Source organism: Silurus aristotelis, assembly GCF_946808225.1.
Source record: "Silurus aristotelis genome assembly, chromosome: 7".
In the NCBI taxonomy this organism is placed as follows: Eukaryota; Metazoa; Chordata; class Actinopteri; order Siluriformes; family Siluridae; genus Silurus; species Silurus aristotelis.
The window spans coordinates 30,765,491-30,792,249 of NC_139580.1; the positions used below are offsets into that span (position 1 = coordinate 30,765,491).

A 26,759-nucleotide genomic window follows, 5' to 3' on the forward strand; every position below is an offset into this window, starting at 1 on the left:
CCCTCCAGAGAATCCTCAACCCCTCTAGAGACTCCTCAACCCCTCCACAGAGTCCTCAACCCCTCCACAGACTCCTGATCTCAACTCCTCGAGACTCCTCAACCCCTCCACAGAGTCCTCAACCCCTCCACAGACTCCTGACCTCAACCCCTCTAGAGACTCCTTAACCCCTCCACAGAGTCCTCAACCCCTCCACAGACTCCTGACCTCAACCCCTCAGGTGTCAACACCTGATTTTATGAATAATCTGGTCACTGAATGAATCTTATGCACCTGAAACCTGTCTGTATACTTTTGACTTCGAAATGCAAATACAATGCATTTACAAAGCCTTGAGTGTGACGTCACTAAACACAACCACAGCCAATGTTTTGGAGCTTCTGCTTTCCAGCTTCTGACTGTAAGAGAAACCACGGGTCTCCTTCAGGTCTCGCTGTTCATGACGTGCATCCTCTGTCCTTTCTTTACTCACCATCACGCTTCACCTGACATGCAGTAACTCTCACGCACAGGTTTCTGCTGACTTCAGCTGCTGTCTGTGAAGGGAAGAAAAAAATTTGATTCATAATACAATCACTTCTGTTAAAATGTATGTCTGGTGAAATTCTTTTCCACAGCTTCATAAAGTGTCTGTAGGCCAATCAGACTGTCAGCAAAAGCTATTATTAGAAGAAAGGAATATAAAATGTATTTTGACCAGCAAACACGTGCAGACAGGGAAAAAAAGGAAGTGCTGAAGTTAAAGGAGAAAACTTTAGTGACCTCTGTAACTTTGATCAGACCACACGTCTGATTGTTTTTTTTTTTTACTTTGGGAAAGTCTTCAGAGCAGAGAACTACCTCTCTCTCTCACTGCATGTTTTGGTCTCAATAAAAAAGAAATAATTGAACAGAGGTGTGAACTTTTACCACAAATTAACCTGCATTATAAAATGACCCAATTTTTGGAATAAACGACGTATATAAGACTTTGAGACACACCTGCGTTCGGTTGTGGTTTTATTCCTCATATCTTATCAGACTTCAAGTTTTTCAATTTGAGGCGTTGGTTTCAGAGATGAAGGCCCTGAATGCATATTATAGAAGTGTGTATTTGATATTCAAATAAAAAAACAGACCGTACTAACAGGTATTACTGTAAAAAACACTTTAATGCAATGTGGGAAAGTTTTGCCCTAGAAACTGTAAAGTATTTGAGTTGTCTGAAGTGGAACTGTGACTTCACACTGCTCAAGCCTTTTTTAGGGAACAGGAATTTTTCTACATGAGCAGACCAGAAAAGCCTTTCTGTCCACCTGAAACAATTCTGTGAACACAGATTTAAAAATCACGACAACCTAGATATTCTTTAAAACTATCTTTATTGTGTTTCTCAACAGAAGGTATGCATAAGCAATATCTACTGGCTTGATTAAAAGATTAAAAAAATACACACTAACAAATAAACCTTTACAAACATTTATGGCAGTTGAAAAGGACTAAGGTGTCAGACGAGCAAGCGTGAGCCTTAAGACTCTTAACTCTCAGGATCCGGCCTGCGTGTCCAACATTACACCCTGGAGAAGGGGGGGAAAGGAAAAAACAATCCCAATTCTCTTGATTATTTATTATAGGCTGGAATGATATGCAGATAATTATCAAATACAATGTCTATTTGATAAGGGGGGGGGGGGCACAAAAAAATAACTCATGATAAGTGCATAATGGATTAAAGTATACAGATGAAAATTAAGGCTTCTATATATCTCTCTCTTCAATTAAACAACATATGTTTCGTAACACTGCCTTAAATGCTGCTTCATTCATTGTACAGATAAGTGTGTCTCGGGTGTAAAAACATGTTGCATGAAACAGACACCGTTTTTAGAAAAACACGCTTAAAGAACAACGCACAGGTAACCTTTTTTCTGTGACAGTAACATTTTTGGCAGCATAAGTGCTTAACCAGTCTGTGCTGACGTAAACAATTTAATAATGCAATTTCTCAGGGTTTCTTTAAAAGACAAAACGTATGACCTCTGTATAACCGAAGTGTGGCCAAAGTGCGGAATGTCGCCGGTATGAAAAGAGAAAAAGCCGTCAGATATCGACGCTGGATTTCAGCTTCTAGTACGGCGCTTTATTGGGGGGTGGGTCGGGGGGGTGTCTAGAACCTCCAAAGTAGATGAATAAGTGTATACCACAGTGACACATCCTCCACAGAATGTCCTAAAAATGTCCGAACTCTAAACAAGCTCACCTCAATTTTTTCAGGGAAAGAGAAAGGCGACAGGAACCCAAAATTGAGAGGGCGAAAAGCCTGAACATTTGGGGAAAGTGGGCACGCTACTGTAAACCATTAGCACTGTAAATGTGCTAAATCTCAGCATCCAACACGGCCTTATAGTCCCAGTTTGTTTTTTTTTGACACTATCCATATATGTATTTTTCGTTAACAAAAGACTAATGCACCAGGCAGCTCCTGTCCCATCACCCTGCATACACACACCCTAAATCTAGTTGTCAAAAAGAAAAATTTGGCGGTTAAATGGCACAAAAAAAAGTTAAATCAAAGAGTATAAGCGTCTGGTGATTATTGTTAAGTAAAAAAAAAAAAAAAAAAAAAAAAAAAAACACAACAAAAAAACGATTGTTTCTCTCTTTCCCTTTGCATTACGTCTCTTGGTTTTATAGGCAAGAGGTAAAGTGTATAGAACAGGCAAACTCTGAAGCAGGCCTGTGTACGCGTGTGTGTGTGTGTTTGTGTACGCTGCCATCATGCAATTGCTTTTGCCTCAGGCAAGAAAGCCTCCCAGTACTTGATCAGCTACAAGAGAAAACCAGAGAAACATATAATGAGTGTATATTCATACAATCTAAATAAATAATATAAACAAGTATATACTCAAAAAAAAGTCTTGCGTTTACCTGTTGCTGAGAATTCAACAGCATCTCCAGATATCTGACGATCTGTTTCTTGAAGTCCCGAGCCTTCTCTTTCTGGTGAAGGTAAAATCAATAAATAAAAATCAATTCTAGCTACCACAAACACACATCCTACAAACACTTCACAATTCAAAGAACAAAAGCGTATAGGTCATGCCCACCTCAAACCTGACGACTTCCTTTCGTACGGTGGTGGAGACTCTCTCAAAGTCCCTCTCATACTGACTGACCTTCGACTCCCACTGCAACACATCAGTGACATCAGCTCTTTACAGGGAACAACTACATTTACACCATCTGGTCCAGGGTTTCACAGAGTCAAATTTATGACTTAACATCTTTTTAAGACCATTAAGAATACAATGTAAGACCGATATCACATCAAACACACACACACACACACACACACACACACACACACACACACACACACACACACACACGTTGTGGTACAATTCTCGAGAGATTTGCACCAATAACAGAAAGCTGGTTGGCTGTTGCATGTTGGTCTCATTTGTAGTCTCATTAGTAATACAGCTATTTTTATTTGGACCAGCAAAAGAAAGAACTACAACACCACAAAAAATAAAAAAATAAATAAAACATACTAAAGTGCTACGGGAGCATTTCAATGAGCATTAGAAATAGCACTAGATTTAGCACTTAGAACATTAGACCTGTTTAAACATATTTAAGACCTAGAACAGCTAATTTAAGACATTTTGAAGCCTTTCATTTAGATTAGACTTTTTAAGACCCCTGGTTTCATTGGAGTCTGAAAAAGTATATATACACCAGAATATAATGCAAGGCAGGCGTCTGATTGCCGTATTTTCAGGACTATAAGCCGCTACTTTCCCCCCCCCACACTTTGAACTCCGCAGCTTAAACAATGAAGCAGCTAATTTATGGATTTTTCCTGGGTTTTTCCCGGTTTCACAAACTTCAAGATAAAAAAAAACTGAGCCCCATAACATCAGACCAATGAAATTGCCAAACGGGTTCAGGTGAACCAATGAAACTCTTTATATTAAATCAGATGCGCTCCCACTGAATCGGGCCGCACCACATCATAAATATGGATGAGGTCCCTCTGACGTTTGACCTGCCGCTCACTCGGACTGTCTACAGGAAATGCGAATCATTCGTCACGCTAAAAACAACCGGGCATGAAAAAAAAAACACACTTCACCTGTGTTCTGAGCTGCACGGCATCGGGAGAAAAGATTCACCGATGGTGATTTTTAAACGCACAACGATGCCAGAAGATAAACTCTCGAGAGAAATAGTTGTGAAAGGAAGGAGGAAGACAGTGAACAATGACTTTCTTGGTAGGCTACTGTTTAGATACAAGCCGTGTAACAGACACTGTCTTTCATTAAAGCCTGTGTAAAGTTCATTAGTTTCAGTGTAGACATGCGGCTTATAGACAGGTGCGGTGTATTTATGTGTAAATTCAGTGAGTGCGGCTTTTATTTGGGTGCGCTTAATAGTCCAGAAATTACAGTACAAATAAATCTATCAGAAACATCTTTTCAATAAGGAATACTGTGAAAAGATACATAACATTTGTACAAAATTATGGACAGGACCAAACCTCAGTCTTGAGCTGTATCTCAAACCTCCAGCTATAACCGTATATAAAGAAATCTCATTACAATGTCATGCATCGGTTTTCACGTCACATCTAAGGTTACCTCGGTGATCTCGTCCTTGGCTTGCTGAAGTTTGTCTGGTTTGTTGGCCCACAGCAGCTTGGCCTCAGTCTCTCGCTTCTTCTGCAGCATGCTCTCAGCGTCCTGCCAGCGCTGCCATGCCTTCATCCGCTGGTCAAAGCAAGCCTGGACATGTAGACAGACAGACAGACAGACAATTACAGGGTAAGTACTTTAAAGCATTCAGCTGCAGTTGATAATTTTTTAAATTGCCAGCCAGGCAATTTTTTATAATGTGTCAGTGCTGAAACTACATTCGAGCACAAGGTTAAACTCCTGTGCTTCAATGTGACCCAGTGTTTATCCAAATGTTGACATATAACCCACACACCCTGACTGCTCCAAGTAAGCGGATGTAGTCTGCGAGATGTTCGGCAAAGATGAAGAAATCATTAGAAGCCTGGTCCTGATGAAGCTGCTCGACGCGGTCCTCCACTTCGGCCAGCTGGGACAGGGCTCGGGAGAGCGCCGTGTTATCCTCTGAACTACCCAACATCGCTACACTCTTCGCAAACACGGCGGTGTTCATAGACAACTCTGCAAACGAACATCTCAATCATCATCCTGCTCACTTACACAAGTACTGTACAAAAAGAACATGTACTGCAAATGGATGATAAAAGAAACATCGACTACAAACATTTCTGCCAACACTAATTTCATTTTTTAATCACAGAAAACGTCTCTTTTACTTGCTGAATCCTCTGTAGTATGTACCTAACAGCGAAAACACATGTGTACGCACCTTTCCTGTGATTAACAAGTGACTCCACGACGGCGTGCAGCTTCCTCAGTTGCTGGTCCTCGTTCTCCACCTCATGCAGCTTCTCTTCAAACCACTGACACACAATCGAAGAACCAAGAGTTCAGAAACTGCGGTAGTAACTCGAGTCATCGCTCTGCCAGCAGCCGAGATACTCACAACGTCTGACTCGTTCATTTTGATGGTCATCTTGCTCACAGCGTCAGTGGCCTTGTTGATCATCTTGAGAAATCCAGCTCCACTCAGCGCTTGGGTGCTAACCGCCCTGGGTAACTAACAGTGTAGAGAACACACACAAACACACAAACAACTGTTACAGCCAGACAGAAAACCCGGACTTTATTTTGATAACTATATTTTATAGATAAAGGTTTCTATACACCCGACCGGTTAGTTCTTCCTCAAACTCTAAATGGAACAAAGAAACCCAAACCTGCCCCAGTACACAAAAGTGAGCCTCATTACAACAGTGTGTGTGAAAGCTTGAGTGGAAAAACTTGATTGTCCTCAACCTTACTAACGGATGAACTGAAACACCACAAAGGTGACATTTAGGAGTCCAGAGCTTTTTGGAAGTATACTGTAGTGTATGTTCAAAAGAGAGTTCGCTTACCTCCTCTTTCTCTAAAAACTCTCTCACGTCTGGGTCTTGCAGCAGAGCTGGATGAGACACAAGCCTCTGGACGTACCTAAACAAAAACATGATGGGTGGAACCATTTAAGCATTAATAAGACTGTCAGAAGTGGCCATTCACTAAAGATAAACGTCTATCAAATAAAATCGAGGAGAAAAACCTTTCTAGAGCAGCTCTTCTTCTTTCAACAAATTCAGCTGATGACTGGTCTTCTTTCCCCACCTTCACTTTGGTCATTCCTTAAAAAAACAAACAAAAAAAAGCAGTTGGTCAAACAAAACAAAATAAGAAGAAACCTAAAAAATATCATCATATAAATTCTAAAATACCCAGAATGCTCTTCTCTGGTGGTGGAGGAACAATGTGCCCGTTCTGTGCATGTTTTTCTGAGAGTTTCTCGTAGAGGCCCAGAAAATCACTGAAGCGCCTGCGCACTGTGAACTGTTTACTGCGGAACATGGGCAGTGTCGTCTGTGTGTAAGGTGAGAGAGAGAAATGTGTGTTAGAATCACGCTGTCCCACACACACACACACACACAGACAACATTAGTGACATAAATGAAAAGACTTAACACATTTCCTAATGAAGACAAGGTTTCATTCATAAAAGAAAATACCTGAGTGGAGACTCTGTAGGCCATGTAGGCATTCATACCATCACCTGCAGGAAGAATGTATGTGAGGAAGTGCAGCTGATGAACCAACATATCATATAAAAGGTTCCCTACCACGGTGTCGGACGACAGAGTGGGCGAATGGGTCACAAGAACATTCTGGGGAAAATGTCTGGAAATATGACACTAATATTTGTGTGGCAGGTCTCGAGCACAATTCGCGCTTTCGGCAATTAAAACGGTCATTTTGAAGAAAAAAAAAAGCTAAAGTTCCACTTTGTGTCCTGATGATTTACGTCATTTAAAACACCATAATTATTTAAAAAAAATGTACAAGAATATTTTGTCTTCATGTTGAGTTTGATTTCACTAATAATAAACAAATTTGCATAAAGCATCCATATTTGTCCATTATTAAACATTATTACAAGCTATAGAAGAATTTAATTAAGGTACCGAGAACCGTTATGAAAAATGTGTAAATATTTAAATAAATTGACAGCCTTTATACACACACACACACACACACACACACACACACACACACACACACACACACACACACACACACACACACACACACAACCAGTCAAAAAAAAAGATCACACTATTTTGTTGGTCCGCCTTTAGCTTTTTAGCTTTGATTTCAGCACATATTCGCCATGGCATCATTGATTATGGGAGTCAGACCACTGCACAAAGTCCTTTCCACCACATCCCAAAGATTCTCAAAGGGGTCTAGACTCTGTGGTGGCCAATCAATCTGATCTCATTCATAGGGCACATAACGTTGCTGAACGCAGACCAGCCCCAGATCACAGCACTGCCCTCACAGGCATGTACGGTAGGCACTAGGCATGATGTGTGCATCAGTTCCTCCACCGCTCTTCTAACCCTGTTGCACCCATCACACTGGAACAAATCTGGACTCATCAGAACGCATGACCTTCTTCCATTGCGCCAGAGTCCAATCTTTTTGCTAGGGAGCATGAAGATTGGACTCTGGAGCATGGAAGAAGCTACACAGCTGTTTAGTCCCAATCCCCCGAGAAGCCTTCACATTGTTCCCTTCACACAGTCATGGGTTCTACTGCTGTTTTTGCACCATATATTTAAGTGATCGCTGATCACGATCATTCAAGATTATTTTCTGTACACTTTTCTTCCTCGAAGATGATGGTTCCCCACGATCCTTCCAGTTTTTAATAATGCATTGGACATTTCTTAACCCAATTTTAGTAGTTTTAATCTCCTTAGATTAACAATTTTTTTTTTACGACCACAGGATGTTGCCAGCTGAAACGATCATCCCTGCAGCAATTATCCAATTATCTTACCCATTTGCTTAGTCAAATCCAGGTGATGACACTTGTTTTTTGGATGGACAGTGGTCTTTCGAAACTCACAGGCGTTGCATTCTAAAACCTCCCACGACTTCTGAAAATCTGTGAATTTTGGATGCACCCCCACAGCCCCTATGGTACCTTAGTGAATTCATCTAGACAGCATCACTTTAATACAATAATGTTATCAAATATTTATGACTTTTTTTTTTTGTTGTAAAAACAGTTTAAAATGTTATTCCTAACGTTCCTGAACATTCAGTCCTGCTGCGGATTTTAATCCTTAACTCGCTGTTACTTGGAGCACTGACCCCAAACATACATCCAGCATACAGAGAAGAACAAGAAGTCCTAAAAGAAATAGTTTTGGCGCCACCAGAGACCTGATCTCAGCGTTATCGAGCTGGTCAGGAATTACATGAAGAGACGGAAAGATGTGAGGCACCCTGAATCCACAGAAGATCTGTGGTTACTTCAAGACGTCCAAACTGCCAACTTACTTCGAAAAAATAATGCTGTTTTGCAGGCAAAGAGTGGTCCAATACAAGATTCCTATGAATTAAACTATTCTTACGTTACAGAATTTTCACACTTTTTTCCTGTGTGTGTGTGTGTGTGTGTGTGTGTGTGTTCAACAAAAAATCAACAAAAAAACAGCTACAGTGAAGGTAAAATTTAAGGAGACTGTTTGCATATCTCCAGCGATGGCGTACTGGGGAAGGGCAGAGGAAACAGCAGCTAGGTGGCATCCAGCAAAAAGGAGAAGTGAAATATTGGGCAGTGTTTGTTGAGCATTGTCTCACAGGTCACCTACATCAAACAGTTTAACTGTTAATAATTCAACTGTTAATCCACTTCACACAGCAGAACGCGGTAGCGCACGTGTTCTCCCCAAAATTACTTCCTACGAGGTCGGACCATGACGAACTGTACGGGACGGACTTACCCACTTTCTCTGGGTTTGTAACTGAAATGTTCAAATCAAAGTTGTCCTTCTCTTCTTCCTCCTCCGGCTGGAGTGTGTGTGTGCATGAGACAGAATAAAAGAGAGAAAGATACACACAGTCAGAAGGTTTGAAAATTCTCTCAATTGACCATCTAACAAGCTTTCGTTACCGCCATCTCTCTGCACGTTACTCTGCTGCACTACTCACACAGCATCTACTTTCTTACCTGATTGACTTGTTATATTCATTATATAAGTCATTGCATTCGGAGATCTGATTTTTAGGTCAAGCATGGCAGGGTCACATAGTGGAGCATTCACCTGGCCAAGTGTACTAGTTAGGCAATTTATTGTATAAAATCATGGAAATACACTTGAGACACACGTATATATCGTATTTATATATACACATGTATAAATAAGCTGAAGAATGTTTTAACACTAGTAAGGCGAACACCTATTTAATCTGTGTGAAATGTACAAACTGGTGAATAAATGTATTTGTAACATTCATCCTGTGTTCAAAGAAACTATTATAATGACCATCGCTTTCAATTCAATTAAATAGTTTTACGGTGACAAAATGATGGCGGTGAATAGGGGTGTGTGATATATATCACGTGCGATAACAACGTCGTTTTAACAATATGTTAGAACATATTATTGATTATGTCCCCCGTTTTTCAGTAACCAATCAAAACGCTGCATAGATCGTTCATGAATTCGCTGCGTGTTGTGATTTTTGCTGTTCTTACTTGAATGCTGCAGTTTCGAAGAATAAATATATTGTTTCGATAAATCAGTATCCTATTGATGTTGTATAAAGGAGAAAGTACAAGATGAGAAATTTACAAACACTTTTTTAATTATGCAAAATATCGTCTGATTATTGCTAAAAATCCCCCAAAAAATCAAGATATCCGTTTTTGTTCAATAATCGCACACCCCCTAGTGGTGAACTTGAAAAAATAATTGTCATTAGTTTATTAATACAGTAATCCACCGTTTATCACAAACAGACACCACCCCAAAAATGATATTTTATGTATACAGTACTGTATTAACATTTTACTTCATTTTATAATTAATAATCTTTTTCTGAATAAATTTCACTATTTCAACATTATAAAAATAATTGTATTTATTAAAATAAAATGTAATTGGGGGTGGGGGGGGGGGGGTGATTACTCTACGCTCCTTGAGAGAGGTGTGTGTGGTGCAGGATTTTACCTGCTCCAGTGTTTTCAGCTGGGGTTTGGAGACACTCGCTGAAGCAGAGAGAGAGGAAGCTGGTGCTGAGGCCTTTGGTGTCTCTTTCCTCCTGCGGTCATTACGAGGACTGTCCAGAGACAGCTCCACTGTGGCCTCTGGGAAGTGGGGAGGGAGGGAAGGAAGGAGCGAGGGACAGAGAGAGAGCGAGAGAGAAAGGAGAATTGCAGATTGCACATGACACACACGAGTTTGCAGGAAGAGTGCAGAAGTTCTAGGTCACTTCCAGGCCACATCACAATCAAGTGAATTTTAGCGCTTGTGAAAGAAACGCCTCATCAGCAAAGAGCGAAGGTTCTAAACTCAAAGACGCACTGCTGAAACAGCTTCTCTTTATCGTGTTTTTATAAGAAGGGATATGAAAGTGATAAACAAAACTCCAAGCTCAAGGTTGACCCCGTTTACGAAATCCAGCGTTTCAAACAAAGTCAAAACGAAGACAGGGTACCTGTAAACAGATCATCCTCGTCCGAGTGCAGGCCGTTGCTTCTGGAGCTGGTCTCCATGCTGGGTTTTGCGGTGGCAGGAGCAGGTGGGACTCTGGCGCTCTCGTGGGCATCGTCAGACGGCTGGGTACGGCCCTTACCGCTTTCCTTTACCGGAGGTTTCTTCACCGCAGCACTCCTCTTCTCCTCGAACAAATCCTCCCCATCCTCTTCATCATCATCATCATCTCCGAACAGGTCAGCGCTGGGTGCTTTCTTAACCCCTGCGCCACCACTTACAGTTTTAGTTGTACCGTCTTTTATCGGCTCTTCGAAAATGTCCTCGGACCTTTTCACGTCTTTTTGAGGTGCGACGAACGCCTCGCTCTTGCTGCTGCTCTTCGGAGGCGTCGCGCTGAAGTTTGATGAAGTTTTTTTATCAGGTTGACCTCCAGACTCGGCCAAAGGATCTGCAAACGCGTTGACCTCGGCGGCTTTAGTGTCGCCTGCACGCTTCTCAGGAGCACTGTTCAGGTCGTTCAGAGGATCTCCCACAGCTTCACTGAGGACGTCTTTGGGAGGCTCGTCGCCGCTCACGTGAACAAGGGGTTCCACGGGGTTCTGCGAGAGCACCTGCAGAAACAAGGGGGGGGAAAAAAAAATTACTGTTACACCAAAGAGCACTTGGGCACGTTCTTTCTAAAGGCTTCGGCTCACGAGCATGACACCCTGTACAAAGTACACTACGCCCGTGATATTGACTCACAGCCTACACAAGAACATCTGCCAGGTGTTGATCACAGCAGCACTTCCTTGAGTGGATTTGCATGAGCTTCACAGCAGAGCTCTCATTTGCTTAAAGCAGTTTAGCGTGTCCCAAACCTCTGACTAGATCCTTCACTCAGAAACAGCCTGAAGTGATGGAGACAGAAGACAGGACATGTCTGTCCAAGACACACATCAGGCAGGTCAAAGTTTGTGCAGCAGGAAAATGGAGTTCACTCTCCTCGAAACTTCATGTTGTTATGGCGTGTGAGATGAAGTTTCTCCCAAACCCAGCTTTTCTCTCAGCCTTCTTACGTGTAGGGTGAAGATTAAATAATCACCCTGAATGCCTGCTAGGCGCTAACTGACAACCATTTCGGCTAGTCAGAGACGCTGAACAGTGAAAGTGAAGTGGAAACGCCTGAAGTTTACAGCCCCACAGGGAGCTAGCATTAGCTTAGCCGCTTAGCCGAGACCCAGGTTTCGGTGTTGATCCACGGAGAGCTCGTACAACACCGTGTGAACGGCGTTACTCACCACGCGACCTGTGAAAATGTCCGCTCCTTCATCGCTGTCCTCGTCCTCGCCGAGGTCAGGCTCCTGGTCCTGCTCCTCTAATTCAGGGAAAGGAGGCGGACTGCGCTCCGAGCCAGCCGCCATCTTCACTCTCAGCCGAACAGCGGGGAAAAGCATGAAACTTTCAGCAAAAGAAATTGTAAGATGCGCACACCGCACATTAGCGCCCTCTACCGACGTCTGTGCTGAACTGCACACTGCACATCAGCGTCCTCTACCGACGCCTGTACTGAACTGCACATCTGCGCCCTCTACCGACGCCTGTACTGAACAGCACACTGCACATAAGTGCCCTCTACTGACACCTGTACCGAACTGCATCCTGCACGTCAGCTCTCTCTCTCTACAAACGTCTGTAGTAAACAACACACTGCACATTAGCGCATTTTACTGACTGAACAGCGCTCTGCATATTATTAGCGCCATCTACTGACACATGTACTGAACAACACACTGCACATTAGCGCATTTTACTGACTGAACAGCGCTCTGCATATTATTAGCGCCATCTACTGACACATGTACTGAACAACACACTGCACGTTAGCGCCCTCTACTGAAATACACACTGCATTTAAAGCAGAATAGAGACCTTTATCGAGACCTTTAGGGTCCTTAAATGTCTTGATATCCCATCCTGCTTTATTTATTACTGTGTGTGATGAGACTGAATACATGCTTTGCCATCTTTGTTAACCCAAATTTTGTTCATGGGCTCATACTGTTTCCTTATTCTTAGGGTTTGGTGTGTATGGCCTACTGGTTGAGGTGTATGCAAGGCCAGTGTTACTGTCTTATTGGAGATGGTGCGTGTCCTTTCTGCTGTTTACAAATTGCTGGAGAATTTTTTTTTTTATTTATGACATATATTTTATTTCCTTACTTAGAACAACTGTCTCAACTATTATTGATATTACTTTATATCATTAAAATAAATCATCTCGTTTTGACACTGAAACATTTGAACTGCCTGCTCTCATACCTGGCTTTACAAAAGTAAGAGAGCTTGGAGTTAAAGTACTTCGACCAATAGATAATAGATTTTTTATTAGCAGTTAAAATTCACATGTGCCACATTTCTGTGTACAAAATTTCCATTCTAGATTGTGTGCATACTTCATGTTTGTATATATGTTTGACAGTCACTTTCACATTTACATTCTAAATTACACCACTTTTCATGCAAAGCCACTTTCTGTATACAGCATTTATTGAATTTATTCTAGTTTATTTAAAAACTGTGTACGTATTTCGTGTCTGTGTATATGTTTGCACCTGACACCAAGACAAATTCCTGGTACTGTAATGTGTTCATTGCTGAATCCTTTGCTGTACCTGGCACTTTTTCTGATTCTGATTATTAGATATTGAAACTACAACAAAATTCATTTGTATAAGTTTTTTATTGTTAAACATTTTCCCCCAAATCATCAAGTGCTTTGAGCAGCTAATCATTAGAACAGTCTTCCCACCACACTGAAACCATTTCTGTACACCTACTTCCTAAACTGAAGAACTCAATACCTGAGGATTTCAGAATTAGAATTGTTGTAAGAAGATCAGTATCACCCTGAAACTGAGTAACAGTACAGTGGTCAGGGTCATACAGAGGTTTTCTAAGACGGGTTCCACTCGGAACAGACCTCACAAGGGTCGATCAAAGAAGTCGAGTCCTCGTGCTGTGCGTCAGAAACTGCTTCGAAAAACAGAAGCTTGAATTACTGGAAAGATGTCCTGTGTTCTAATGAGACTAAAATAAACTTGTCTGGTTCAGATGGTGTCCAGCATTTGTGGTGACGCCCTGGTGAGGAGAACCAAGAAAATTGTGTCTTGCCTACAGTCAAGCATGGTGGTGGCAGCATCATGGTCTGGGGCTGCATGAGTGCTGCTGGCACTGGGGAGCTGCGGTTCATTGAGGAAAACATGAATTTCAACATCTACTGTGATATTCTGAAGCAGAACATGATGCTCTTTTTACATCAAAATCATTATATCTCAGTCTTAGTTTTAAATATTTTGCAGAGATACATTTCCGTGTAAATATTTTATTTGTCCTTGTTCGCGATACGAAAGCCTGAGTAATCTCAAGCTGGTCTGAAAACTGCTCCACTCTGCAGTGCACCTGTGATTACAGGGGATTTACATTTTCCCCTAAAACTGTTCCAACTGCTGGCTTTTAATTATACAAATGAACAAGTTGTTACAAGGCAGTTCCTGCTATTTTTTGATTAAAAAGTTGAACCAAATGATGTCTCTGTTCTTGGTTGGGAACATTTTTATGACAGCCAAAGTGGTTCTGGATTCCTTGCATGGCGGTTGAAGACCATTCAGAGAAAGACTAAACTTCAGTACAAAAAAGCTCAAATGCAGAATGCAGGAGCAGGTGGTCCAACAAAGGACACGGAGCTGAGTCCATCAGTTGGATAAAGAACGTTGTAAAGAGTCCCATATCCTTAATGAACCACAACACTGACCGAGAAATATTGCAAAACTACACATATCCTTTACTCAAATAGAAGTGCAGATACTCATGTTTAAAAGTCTCTGGTAAAAGTTGAAGTTCTGACTGCACTTTTTTACTCAAGTGAAAGTAAAGAAGTTTGGGCTCTGACATGTTCTTCAGTAAAAAGTAGTCATTATTACTATCTGTTTAAGTGTCAGGCTGGTAACTGAACCGCATAGCATATTAATATATTAATATAAAATAATTAAACATTTTGTTACCTAATGAATGTATCCAGGCTGAACATCCACCATATAGAACACAAGCAAAGAAAAGAAAAGATGATCAGGAACGTCTCTGTTCTCAGTCATGTTTACATCACTGACTGCCTCTGTCTCATCCACGTTACCACCAGACTTCTTACTGCCTTTTGATACACCAGTAATATGTTGAAAACGTCGCGCAATGACAAGAAATCGGTTGATGGTCTGAAAATGGTGCAATGAGAAGAAAAAATGTCGATCACGTCAGCATATAGATTAAAACTAAAGTAACGAGTCTGGTTCAAAAATGTAAGAAATGGAAAGTACAGATATTTGTGTAAAAAAAAGTGAGGAGTGAAAGTAAAAAATAGTCGGAAAAATAAATAGTAAAGTACAGATACCAAGAAAAATCGACTTAAGCCGAATCACAAAGCGTCTTCTCAGCATTTCCAAGGCTGCTGGACGTGAAAGGGCTGGTAAGTTTTGGAATACTATTCTTTAACTACAGTTCATATCTGAAAAGTGAGCATTAGAATGTCAGGAATATTTACTCATTTTTCTTCCGCATATAGGTCAAGATTCTAGCCTCCTCTTTGTTTCAGAAACAGCTGCCAAACTTCTGGGGAAGTGGCCTACGTTCTATAAGGAAAAGATGGTCAGAGAAGCAGTGGAGCCTTACTACCTTACTACCTCAGTGCTCCAGAGTTTTTTTAAATCTGCCAGGAATCTGTACAATGATTAATCTTCTGAGGGTCATTGAGGTATTCACGTTACAGTCAAATGAATAGATGATTATTTGTTTTTCAAAAATTAACAGAGTGGGACAGTGATATGGCACCTTTTCTGCTGCTCCTGCATTTTCTACCACCTAAGCCTTCTAAAAAGAAAAAACTGAAGATCAGTGCAGCTCATGAACCATCTAATTGTGTTTCACAAGGTGTGTGATACAGTTTGTGATTAAGTGAATAGCACAAGCTCGATTTATTTAATGCACAAACTAAAAAGATTATTATGATGTAAATCTTTGTGTATTTTTTACCCCACAGTCAAACAACAGCTTAGAAAAACACTCTTAGCAAAACAGCCATACCTCCTCTGGAACGCACAAGTCAGCATTACATTGTGATTGATGAAATGCTCATCCCATGCTGGGCAACCACGTCGTTGGCAGCTTTAGAATTCAAAGTGCACTTCGTTTTTGGTATGATACTGTACCAGATAGCTGCATTGTGTAGACTGCGATGAACAGTTATGAGCTTCCTTACGTTTCAGGAGGTTTTAGGAGGTTTTATTTACAGTGTCATTGTGCAGTGTTCTGAGTGCCTTGTCTCTTGTCAAATTTGAAGTGAAGCCATGTTAAAGAAAAAAGCGTAGCATTAATGCCAGTTGACTATGTAAATACTCCACACTGATTAAGATGTTAATTTTGTAATTGGCGCAGTGTTGAACAGTTAATTCATGAGTGTCACTGATTGGTGTTTTGATCATCCATTGCGTTGTTAATATTTCGATTTTTTTTATCGATAATCAATGCAGGATTTGATGATTGAACCATTTGAAATCAGACATAGATCTGTCAAGATCACAACCTCTCAACCCTGACATTTCTGGCAGAGACGAACATCTAAGATCGGAAAATGCTTTTTAATTGTTCCCGATTGAAAAGTCCACTTTCAAAGTTATTATTTTATGTGTAAACTGTATCGATTAAATTGATTAATTAAACATTTACATTTGAAAAAGTCTCAAATCCTCAAATGAATCTGTTCTGAGAGACTAAAAGTTCTTTCTCCAAGGTGTGGCATCAATAGCTATTGATCAAAATGATAATCAACATTGTAAGTGGTAATGTATACAATTTAATAATATTTTTTTGATTGGATAATTTTCTTAATTTGAAATCAAGTGTCTATTTTTAATTTTCTCGATATTTGCATGGTGTCTTATTCAGTACAATAAATACACAACAATCAATGACTCACAGTTGAAGTACAATAATAACTCATATTACAGTTGCACATGTCACTTTGATATGTTAAGGGTGTGATATTTTAAACAGTAATTTAACAGTCAGTTGAAGTTAAAGTTAAAATTATTATGCTGGAACCAGGAAAAGTTGGCAATTGTAAGAATATGAGGGACTCTGACAAGAGCCAAATTGTGATAGATAGATGGCTTGTTTTAAGTATCTCCAAAACAGCAGGTCTTGAAAGGTTTATCCTCCTTATGTAGTAGTTAGTACCTACCACAATTGGTCCAAGGAAGGACAACTGGTAAACCAGCAACAAGGTCATGAGAAAACCAGGGCATTCCATTGATGCATGTTGGGAGTGAAGCCTGTTATTTGATATGACTAAAAGAGCAACTGTAGCACAAATTTAAAGATAATTTTGGCTTTTAGCCATAACACAGCTTGCTGCATATAAAGCTGCATAGCTAAAGAGTGAAAATACTGACTCCTGTACACCACCAGAAGCTTCAACAATGAGCATGTGACCATCAGAACTAACCATCTCTTATCCACAAAAACAAATGTAACCAGGGTCACTATGCAAGTTTACAGAGGCTGTGAGCAATGAAGTTGCAGACAAAGTTGTACTGGAGACCTTGGGTCTTGGCAGTCATGTGGATGTTTTGACACGTATCACCACTGTTGCAGACCAAGGACTTCCCTTCATGGCAGCAGTATTCTGTAATGGCAATAGATTCTTTCAGCATGATAATGCTCCATGAAAATCCACACCAAAGATTGTCCCAAAATTATTTGAGGAACATACCAAAGTGTTCAAGGTGTTGACTTGGCCTCCATATGCCTCAGATCTGAATCCGATCAGGCATCTTTGAGATTTGCTTGACAAACAAGTTTGAAGGCCAAACCTAACAACTTAAACAGTCATGGACAAAAGTTTTGATGGCAATTAATTGCAATTCATCTGATCACTCTTCCTAACATTCGGAACTATATGCAAAATTAATATTTGTGTCATTCTCAAAACATTTGGCCATGGCTGTACAAAGCATAAAGGATCTGCTGCTAACATCTGGTGCCAAATTCCACAGTACACCTTTAGAAGTGTTCAGATCTGAATTGGTGAAACCTGTTTTGGTGACACTGGGAGAACATGTTTGTGAGAAGAAACTAATACAAGCATACAGTTGAGTTAATGGTCATTAAAAGTAGCTTTTCTGTAGTCAGGGCTGGTTTAGGTAAAGTATTTATATGGTACAATCTATGGCCGCTTTTTTGGCGACCTAGGTGGGATTCCAATAGTCACCCTGCTCCCATGTCTTCGCCCTCCCATCACAATGCTCCACTCCCACAGAATACAAATCATTTGTAACTTTTCATTAAAAAGGTTAAACACATTAAAACACATTTAATAATAATTAAGAAGTTGCCTGAATTCAATTTAAAAATATATACTCTATATATGTATATATATATAGTAAAACAGTTAAGTAATTTAAATGGGTGAGGGCGATGATGGGGCTGGGGGGGCTCACTGGCACAACTGCCTAGTTTACCTATGCCTAGAAACAGTGGTGGTACAATTAATTAATCAGTGAGTTATTTAACTAACTGATTTGTATGGTGTGGGAGTGGAGCATTGTGATGGGAGGGCGAAGCCATGGGGGGGTGACTATTGGAATCCCACCTAGGTCACCAAAAAAGCAATAACGGCCATAGACTGTACCATATAAATACTTTACCAACAGAAGGCTTTTTATGGAGAAAAAAAATCAACAGCTCCAAAATGCAAAAACTTATTAAAGTTTTTAACATATTGAAAGAGTTATTTAAATAAATGGAACAGACTTCAACAACACTTTACCATCTTTTATTGTGCCCAACTGGAACAACCACCAAGTTATTTAACCATGGCAACAATCGCAGACCAATGAGGTAGAGATTTTTAAACTCTAAAAAAAGCAGCTGGATCAGGCAAAAGCTCAGCATAACAAAACTCATTAAAAAAACAAGAAAGAGAGAGAAAGTGAGAGAAAAAGAGATTAATACTTTCTTTGGCACAGAGCCGTAAATCCTAAATAAAACCGGGAGTTAATTTAAATTGATGTAGAATGGTTTACAATCAGTAGGCCTTGAACCAGAGTTAATTCACGTTACTAGGAACAGGAACAGAAACAGGATCAGTAAAGAACAATGTTTAAACAACTCTCCAGTTCAACAGTTCTCCAAAAGTAGAATAAAACAGCGGATTTCCCCCAGTCCCAAAGTGCAAATGAATACAGTGCAACGATTTGATTAAAAACTATGTACAGTCCACAATCTAACAGTTTCTAACAAGAAATGACAGTGAGATATAGGCTGTTTAATGCTGCTGCACATTAACATTTTTGAATGGATCAGAAAAAATGTTAAGTCCCTTCTCCACGTTAGAAATAATCCACACGGCTATGACATCTTAATTCAGTAGACTACATCATAATCCAGTAAAATTGAGTTTGTAAATTAAAAGTAAATTAAAAGTAAACCCATCAGTAATAATTCTAATAACATGCTGATAAACTGGCAACATAAATGCTATTCAACTCACATGATAATAAATATTTCAAAACTTTCAACGCAAAGTTGTGGAAAGAATTTTAAAAATCAAGGAGGCATTTTTCTATTCGCCACCTGCAGAATTCTGGGATTATATCCATAGTATTGATTATCCAGGTAATAGTAAAAATGGACCACCATCCCTCGGCACGGCGCCCTACATAGTGCCTTAGTGAACGAGTAAACTGCGAAAAAGTGAGAAAGCAGTGCATGAACGTTCTACGGTCATTCTCTTGCTCAGCCCGGCAAGTCGAAAGAAGATGGCACAGTTAAACCTCTGTGGGTCGGGTGAGCCCACACTCCTCTGGGTGAGCAGCAGAGTTACAGTTTGCATTGGTTGTTTAGCTCAGGTTAAGGCTCTTCTGGTTGCGCATCAGAGGCCGGTGACTGCTCAGCATGTCTGTTGAGTGATGCCAGTGCCAACAGGAGCGGCAGTAGTACTGAAAGCAAGTCTGAGACAGAGACATCAAAACATTACCTTCAGTAAAAGTTAATTTTCATTACAGATATTTAATGCTGAGCATTAGCGTATAATGTGTTGTATGTTCGGTGTGAAGTGTAATCTATTTTAAAAGATTATGCTTTGACTGACTAACTATTAATTCGATTTTCATTGGATAAGAGAAGCCTGTGGTGTCCTGGTACTGCTAGGGCTTGAAGCTCAGCAGCTACAAGCATTAAACTACAAGCAAAGATAACACGTCAATGGCCATATACTGTATATATGCATTGTACCTCCTTATATCATTCTACTGAAGGCATAGACTACAAAGCAGTGCTTAGAATTTTTTATCCAGAACAGTGTTTAATCTCTCACCTGATCTCTACAGAAGAATGGGCCTGGTTGGCAATTACATATTTGGCACATAGAGTCATCAAGGTATGGATCAATCTGGATCTAAAAAAAAAAGTGAAAAGCAGGAAGAGGTAGATACACTTGAGAATGAAAATTATTCCTCATACAATTCAGAAACCCGAATGCAATGCGTAGAGTGCATAATATCTCCTTCTTTAAATAATTCCAATCCTACCTTCTTGGTGAATTTAGTGGTCTTGATTTCCACAAAAGCAGCAGTCAATGCTTTTAGGTAGCTTTTTTGATTCCTAAATGTCACACGCCCAGACCCTGCAACAAGCCGAATATCACAAACTGAACTGTTGTGAGGTGGTGGTGTGCAAACGGGACATTGAACAGTCAAGTATGTCAAGGCTGACCTATTGGATATTTGTGCTTGTCCGTGTCGAGCCCAGCGTACACAACTTCCCCGAACAGTTCCTTAATAATGTGAGCCAAAGCTTCGGCCGTTAGCATGCCGTGCAGAGCCCCAACAAACACTGTTCTCCTGGGGAAGAACTGCAGCGAGGGTGAGCACACAAAACTGCTGTCTGTGATCACCCATGGGATCACCTGCACCTATGTGTACATAAGAAAGAGTTTTTCTTTCTTCCTCCGCAAAACAACAGAGATGAAAGAAGTCTCAGATGGCACATTGTTACAACCAGAGACGTACAGATACTTTGTTAGTGTACTTAACTATTTCTTTTTTTTAGAAATGTAATTTTACGAATCATGGTAGTTCCAGGTTTTGGCAAACGAGGTAAATAAGCTAGAATTTACAATATGACAAAAAGTACAATAAATCATGATATAAGACCTTGCTATGATATGTATAACTGTAGCTTTAAATCATGATTATTTTTTGTTTTTGATGTTTAACCTTTCTATGATATGATACGTTGCATTTCTAAGAAACTACCAGCAAGACGGCGATGTTGCGTTCGAAAGGAAAACATTCGAAATAAGTTGGATGACATTTTTGTTTAGTCTGATATATTTTTTATTCGAAATAAAAATATATAATTTGTAAATACAAACAAAAAACTATGGAATTTCACATGAAATCTGCTTTCAGATTGTCCCCTTTTTAGTTAATAAAACCTTCAAATGTTATGACACCCAAATGTGAGAATATCGATATTGCATCAACATACTTCCTATGGTAACCATCTGTATGTAGACCATAACATTTTGAATTACATCATCAGGCTTCTAGTTGATGATATTTGCACGAAGGGAAAGTTCTTGGATATTTGCTTACAAGCTTTAAAACACCTGGAGACAAAAATCACGAAAAAGTATTCTGTGCCTGCATGTTTTACTCACCACCTTACAGCGTATCTTCTTGCTAGAAATCTTATAGTAGTACTCCAGGTAATTTGTATGATGCAGGTGACGCTGGCTGCAAGCTTGGAGCAAAGCCTTCACTGATTTCTCCGAATCAAATACTAGGTACACATAACCTACACACGATGAATAATAAAGTAAAACATTGAGCAAGAATATAGATGGAAATCATCACAACTGCATTTCTACAAGGCTGCTTACCTTGAGGTGGACATTGAGAGTGTCTCCCATCCTTATCAGGCCACTCCACCTTTAAAGATCCGAACACACTAAAGGTGTTGAAAAGACTACCTGAACAGACAGAGGCATGCAGTTATGTGGTTTTTATTTACTCATAAATTCAGGGTGTCTGCTGTGAAAAATTAACAGCCTTTAAGATCTTTCATAAATGCAACTTCAAATATATATTGAAAAGCATCTATTCTGGTGAGGTGACACCAAATGTATTTTTTTATAAAAAAAAAAAAAAAAACATACCTTAAATGCAGATTTCGACATTATTGCAGCAACACATTCAAGTGCACACGAAATTCACCAATTGGTTAAGGGTTAAGGTATTGGACTTTGGGGCAGAAGCTCGTGAGTTCAAATCCCAGCCACACGAAGCTGCCACTCCTGGGCCCCTAAGAAAGGTCCTTAACCCTATAGCTGCTCAGTTGTATCTTCTTCTTCTTCTTTCGGCTACTCCCATTCGGGGTCACCACAGCAGATCATCCGTCTCCATACTACTCTTCCAAATGCCTCGTTCAAACCAACTACCTGCATGTCTTCCCTCACCACATCCATAAACCTCCTCCTTGATTTAATTTTTTTCCTCCATCCTGGTGGCTCCTACTGATATACCCCATGTCCCTCCTCTGCACATGTCCAAACCATCTCAATCTCACCTCCCTCACCTTGTCTACAAAACGTCCTACATGCGCTGTCCCTCTAATAAACTCGTTTCTAATCCTGTTCATCGTCGTCACTCCCAACGAAAACCTCAACATCTTTAGCTCTGCTACCTCCAGCTCCACCTCCTGTCTTTTACTAAATGCCACTGTCTCTAATCCATACAACATCTCAGGTCTCACCACAGTCCTATACACTTTGCCTTTCACTCTCACAGATACTCTTTTATCACAAATCACTCCTGCTATCACTCTTCTCCACCCACTCCACCCTGCCTGCACTCTTTTCTTCACTTCTTTAACACACTCTTTCATTACTTTGCACTGTTGACCCCAGGTACCTGAACTTCTCCACCTATTCCAACTCTTCTCCCTGCAATCGTTCCACTGTTCTCCCTCTCATTCACACACATGTACTCTGTCTTACTCCTACTGACTTTCATTTCCCTTCTCTCCAGTGTGCCTCCACCTCTCCAGGCTCTTCTCAACCTGCTCCCTACTCTCACCACAATTCACAATATTATCCACAATATACATCGTAGTCCACAGAGACTCCTGCTTGACCTTGTCCGTCAACCTGTCCATCACCACTGCAAACAGGAAAGGTCTCAGAGCTGATCCTTGATGCAGTCCAACCTCCACCTTGAACCATTCTGTTTTTCCTACTGCACATTTTACTGCTGTCATGAATGTAATAAACAACTGCGCTTTTTTTTCTCTCCCAAAAACAGTTTTGGACGGTTACATCACCAACAAGCGCATTAATATAAACATGTGAAATGCCTTATACCCGAAACTGTCAAAGGTTTTGTTTACAGAATGCTAGTCAACAAATTCTGACCATTCAGAATTCAGAACTCAACAGCCTAGATTTTATAGTTCACAACTCACACACATATTTCATCTGGGGAATTTATGAATTAAGAAATACATTTTCTGTATGTGGATCAGATCATGTGTGTGTGTTTGTGTATGTATATTACCCTCTGTGACGTCCCAGGGCACTCCTCCCAGGAACACTTTACAGGAGTAGATAGGGTTTTTGTAGATGCGTGCAGGCAGCTGTCCAGCCCAGGTACAAGTTGCTTCATTTGTTGCTATGAAATTAGGATTTTCCACGAAATTTTCAATAAAGGTTTTACTGCATCAATCAAATTGCAACAAGTAATACAGTTTCACCAAATACTGATTGTGCTTGAGACTGGTGTTGATGTTAGCATGCTGGCTACACACTACCTGCAGCTTGTCTATGCAGCTGAGCCTTTGTCTCAATGCTGAATGAATGTACTCGTGCACTCTGTCTGCTCCAGCTGGGCCAGGGGGCCGTCCTGGTCCAGCATTTAGCCAGTGACTCTTCAAGTACAGTCGGTAGGGTGGGAGCGAGAGAAGAAATGAAGTCTTCTTGCTGCCCTCTGCTCGGCAACAGAGCCTCTTTCTGAGTGTCAAACAGCTGGAATTTCATAGGAGGAGAGATCCGTACACTGGTCTAAGAAAAGAAGGAATAATTTGATGATATTTTGATAGCAGCAATACTGCAAACTAAATGCATTACTCCATCAATGTTGTATTAAATCTTTTAATCTTTCTGTTCATCCTGTGATCTTATTACAGTACATTTAACAGATAGACAATCTCGAGGAAGCGTTGATTTCCTCAAGTATATCTTGTCATCAAAGAACGTGAAAACGATATAATGGCAAACAATCAACGAATTATTAGCATAACTTGTTTACCCTTTCAGATCCACTCAGATGTCATGCATTATCAGTAGATAGATGGTCATAACTCATTATCAGATTAATATCCTATCAGGTACTACTTCAATTTTCAAAATGCCGAACCTATATAAACACATTTATTATCAAATAGTGGAATAACACTTGGCATGCTATCTTTTACTATACAGAGTGATTACAAGTTGAGTTTTTTGGTACTCATCAATATGAGTAATTGGCAAAACCATTGGTTTTTCTTCCCCAACAATCCACAAAATAGAGGTCCAGGATTGTTCATTGTTATAGCTAACAAACTCTTTTACTCAAGCAACTCAACAGTAAAACTAACCAGAGGGTTTGTTCCACCAGCAAGAAGTTTGAAACATGGACATTAAAAAAGGCATGAGCTTGAGTCTTCAAATTGATTCCATTGATCACTAATTACAATTCAAGGCTCACAGGTTCACTAAGAGGTATAACTAGCTCCCATGATTGTAGATTGTAGATCAGATATAAACAAACTAAGCATCAATTCCCAATTTTTCATTTACTCACCTTAAGATTACTGACCAGGTGGTCAGATCCAGACGAGAAGCCGCTGGTCTCAGAGTCGACAGGACTGCTAGATCCGGAGTTTAGCAAAGAAAGAGACTCTGTCATGCGGGTTAGGCTGGGAAAACACTCCAACACATCACCTCCACCCAAAGAGCTCTGGCAACCCTGCAGTGTGTCCAGAGCACTGCTGAGAGGACTAGGCCACAATCCCAGCACTGTATATGCACAAATACACAACATAGAGAGAACATTTGATAGAAATAAAGAAATGCAGCAAAATATTTATTAGATTTCATGATGAAATTACTAATTACATTTTGGTTTTCACGTGCAATAACAAGTATTATTTGACAAAGTGCGCTGTCCTGGAGTGACACGGGCCTGAATGACACAGCAGAATTGAGCGGCTTTGTGCGCTGCATTAGCTTCTGTGTCATCTGCTCTATATAAAAGAACTGGGGCAGAGCAAATATGAGGCACACAAAAGACTTTAAATCTCGTGTATACTCTAGAAACGTTACATTGCAACCCTGACGAAAAAAAGGTTTAAATATGAGTAAATAGGACACGGCGCATTCTCATAAGAATAATAAGTGTAGTTTAAGTGAGGTGGACAAATGCTGGCAGCTCAACAGGGAAGCTAGTGTTTGAGGTCGAGGTGGTGTGTTTCAGATGATTAGTCGTTCACAAGTTTAAAGACCTTCCAGAATAATCATTATAGTAAATATTCATCACACACAAGCGCATATATGAAACCCTCAAGACAAATTCGTTACTAAGGACAGAAAAATGTTTTAATGTGGTCAAAGAAAAACTATTTGAGAAAATCGAGTAATATTGTATACAATGCCATGCTGACTGTGTTACTCACTGTTTTTTGGAGAGCAGGGCCTGGATGGATGTTCAGGCTCAGTGCTGTTCCAGGGCTGTTCCCAGCAGGGCAGTCTGAGAGACTGCAGGCCCAGACTGAGCTCAGCGACACTTAGCAGGCCCAAAGGAGACTCCTGATTCTCCTGACTGCAGAACGGCATCCTGCTGGCCACAGCGGAACATTCTGCTTCTGGCACTTCTATACAAATAAGACAGTTTCTGAGCAACCCCCTTTAACAAGACACCTTTAACACATGCACAAACCAACAAACATATAATTACAATCTGAATCTCAGACGCCAACCTGCTGTGCTGCCCGTTGAGGCATCCATGAGCCTGGTGTGTGCATCACTGACACGTTAAACATGTGACTGTAACGGTTTACTCTCTCACTGATAAAGACATTCCATGCTCTGCCACGTCACACTTTTACATCACACGAAAACACAACGCCGTGTCTACATACTTACAAACACCTAATCAAGATCTGTGTGGTGTCAAACTCTCCGCTGCACTGCTCGTGGTACTCTGGTCACACGGATCGCTCGCTCTCTCTATCGCTTTCTCCCTCCCTCTTCCTCTGCTGAGTCAGGCCTGAAGCTGGAGACAGGCCAGATGATGGAGGGAGGGGTGTGAGAGAGAGAGAGAGAGAGAGAGAGAGAGAGTTCCTATCATCACTGTGATTCAGCTGGTTTCAATGAACAGTTTTGTTTTTTTCCTACTGTGTGAGCGACACACCAGACTTTCATTCGGCCAGCGCACACACATACGCACACAGGCCTAATTATGATAATTCCACCTTAATATCCATGTCGGGGGGCTAAAAAGAGCTGCAAAGAAATAATCTCCATGAGGTGCATACAGTGATGTTGTATTTAGTGCACTGGAAAAAATCTTATAATAAAATTTACAGTATATAGCATTATTTATATATTATATACTATTAACCACAATATAAGATGACCTTTTGTTTTTACTCTTGAAATATTTATTTAATAAATATCTTAGATTGTGTAGCTGATTTTGGACTTTTCTCTTATAAAAAAAAGCAGCCAATAGAAATTGGCCAATAATTTTAAGTTTGAAATAATGTTTAAGATTGATCAATCTTATAGCTGTTTAATTCTAATATTCTAACAGAAAACACAAGAAACTATGACTATATTCAAATCTAACTGATTACACATAATCACTCCTCATATTAGTTAAATTGATGTCTTTAAAATATTTTTTTACATATAAGTAAAGAATTTAGAGTTTTATATATGGGACAAAGCCTAGTGGAAGAGAATTTCATT

The 26,759-nt window shown here is 40.2% G+C and overlaps 2 protein-coding genes across 2 annotated transcripts; both read right to left on the reverse strand.

Moving 5' to 3' along the window:
• Positions 1 to 1,342: 1,342 nt before the first annotated feature.
• Positions 1,343 to 12,149, reverse strand: snx1a (sorting nexin 1a). Its single transcript, XM_083546307.1, has 15 exons — positions 11,938 to 12,149; positions 10,659 to 11,268; positions 10,172 to 10,308; positions 8,942 to 9,008; positions 6,656 to 6,699; positions 6,368 to 6,509; positions 6,199 to 6,277; positions 6,017 to 6,092; positions 5,563 to 5,676; positions 5,386 to 5,479; positions 4,972 to 5,177; positions 4,623 to 4,766; positions 3,087 to 3,167; positions 2,908 to 2,979; positions 1,343 to 2,806 (listed from the first exon to the last, which is right to left on the reverse strand). The coding sequence occupies exons 1-15, from the start codon at positions 12,091 to 12,093 to the stop codon at positions 2,756 to 2,758; spliced, it is 2,073 nt and encodes a 690-aa protein (XP_083402433.1). The 5' UTR covers positions 12,094 to 12,149; the 3' UTR covers positions 1,343 to 2,755.
• Positions 12,150 to 18,505: 6,356 nt separating this feature from the next.
• On the reverse strand, positions 18,506 to 26,208 carry cpeb1a (cytoplasmic polyadenylation element binding protein 1a). The gene is made up of 11 exons (XM_083546402.1): positions 25,766 to 26,208; positions 25,463 to 25,660; positions 24,592 to 24,806; positions 23,558 to 23,807; positions 23,305 to 23,418; positions 21,633 to 21,722; positions 21,411 to 21,547; positions 20,462 to 20,660; positions 20,278 to 20,372; positions 20,064 to 20,144; positions 18,506 to 19,698 (listed from the first exon to the last, which is right to left on the reverse strand). Exons 1-11 carry the CDS (start codon positions 25,791 to 25,793, stop codon positions 19,588 to 19,590), a joined length of 1,518 nt encoding a protein of 505 aa, XP_083402528.1. The 5' UTR covers positions 25,794 to 26,208; the 3' UTR covers positions 18,506 to 19,587.
• Between the last annotated feature and the right edge of the window lie 551 nt (positions 26,209 to 26,759).

Bases quoted from the DNA above. Each gene is read 5' to 3' on its own strand.
- snx1a (XM_083546307.1), bottom strand. From the start codon at position 12,093: ATGCTTTTCCCCGCTGTTCGGCTGAGAGTGAAGATGGCGGCTGGCTCG. The intron at 9,009-10,171 runs GTAAAATCCTGC...CACACACTCCAG, and splicing joins AGCTGAAAACACTGGAGCAG to CCGGAGGAGGAAGAAGAGAA. The intron at 6,278-6,367 runs GTATTTTAGAAT...TGTTTTTTTAAG, and splicing joins ACCAGAGAAGAGCATTCTGG to GAATGACCAAAGTGAAGGTG.
- cpeb1a (XM_083546402.1), bottom strand. From the start codon at position 25,793: ATGGATGCCTCAACGGGCAGCACAGCAG. The intron at 25,661-25,765 runs GTTGGCGTCTGA...TTATTTGTATAG, and splicing joins CTCAACGGGCAGCACAGCAG to AAGTGCCAGAAGCAGAATGT. The intron at 23,419-23,557 runs GTAGTGTGTAGC...CTAATTTCATAG, and splicing joins GCTGCATAGACAAGCTGCAG to CAACAAATGAAGCAACTTGT.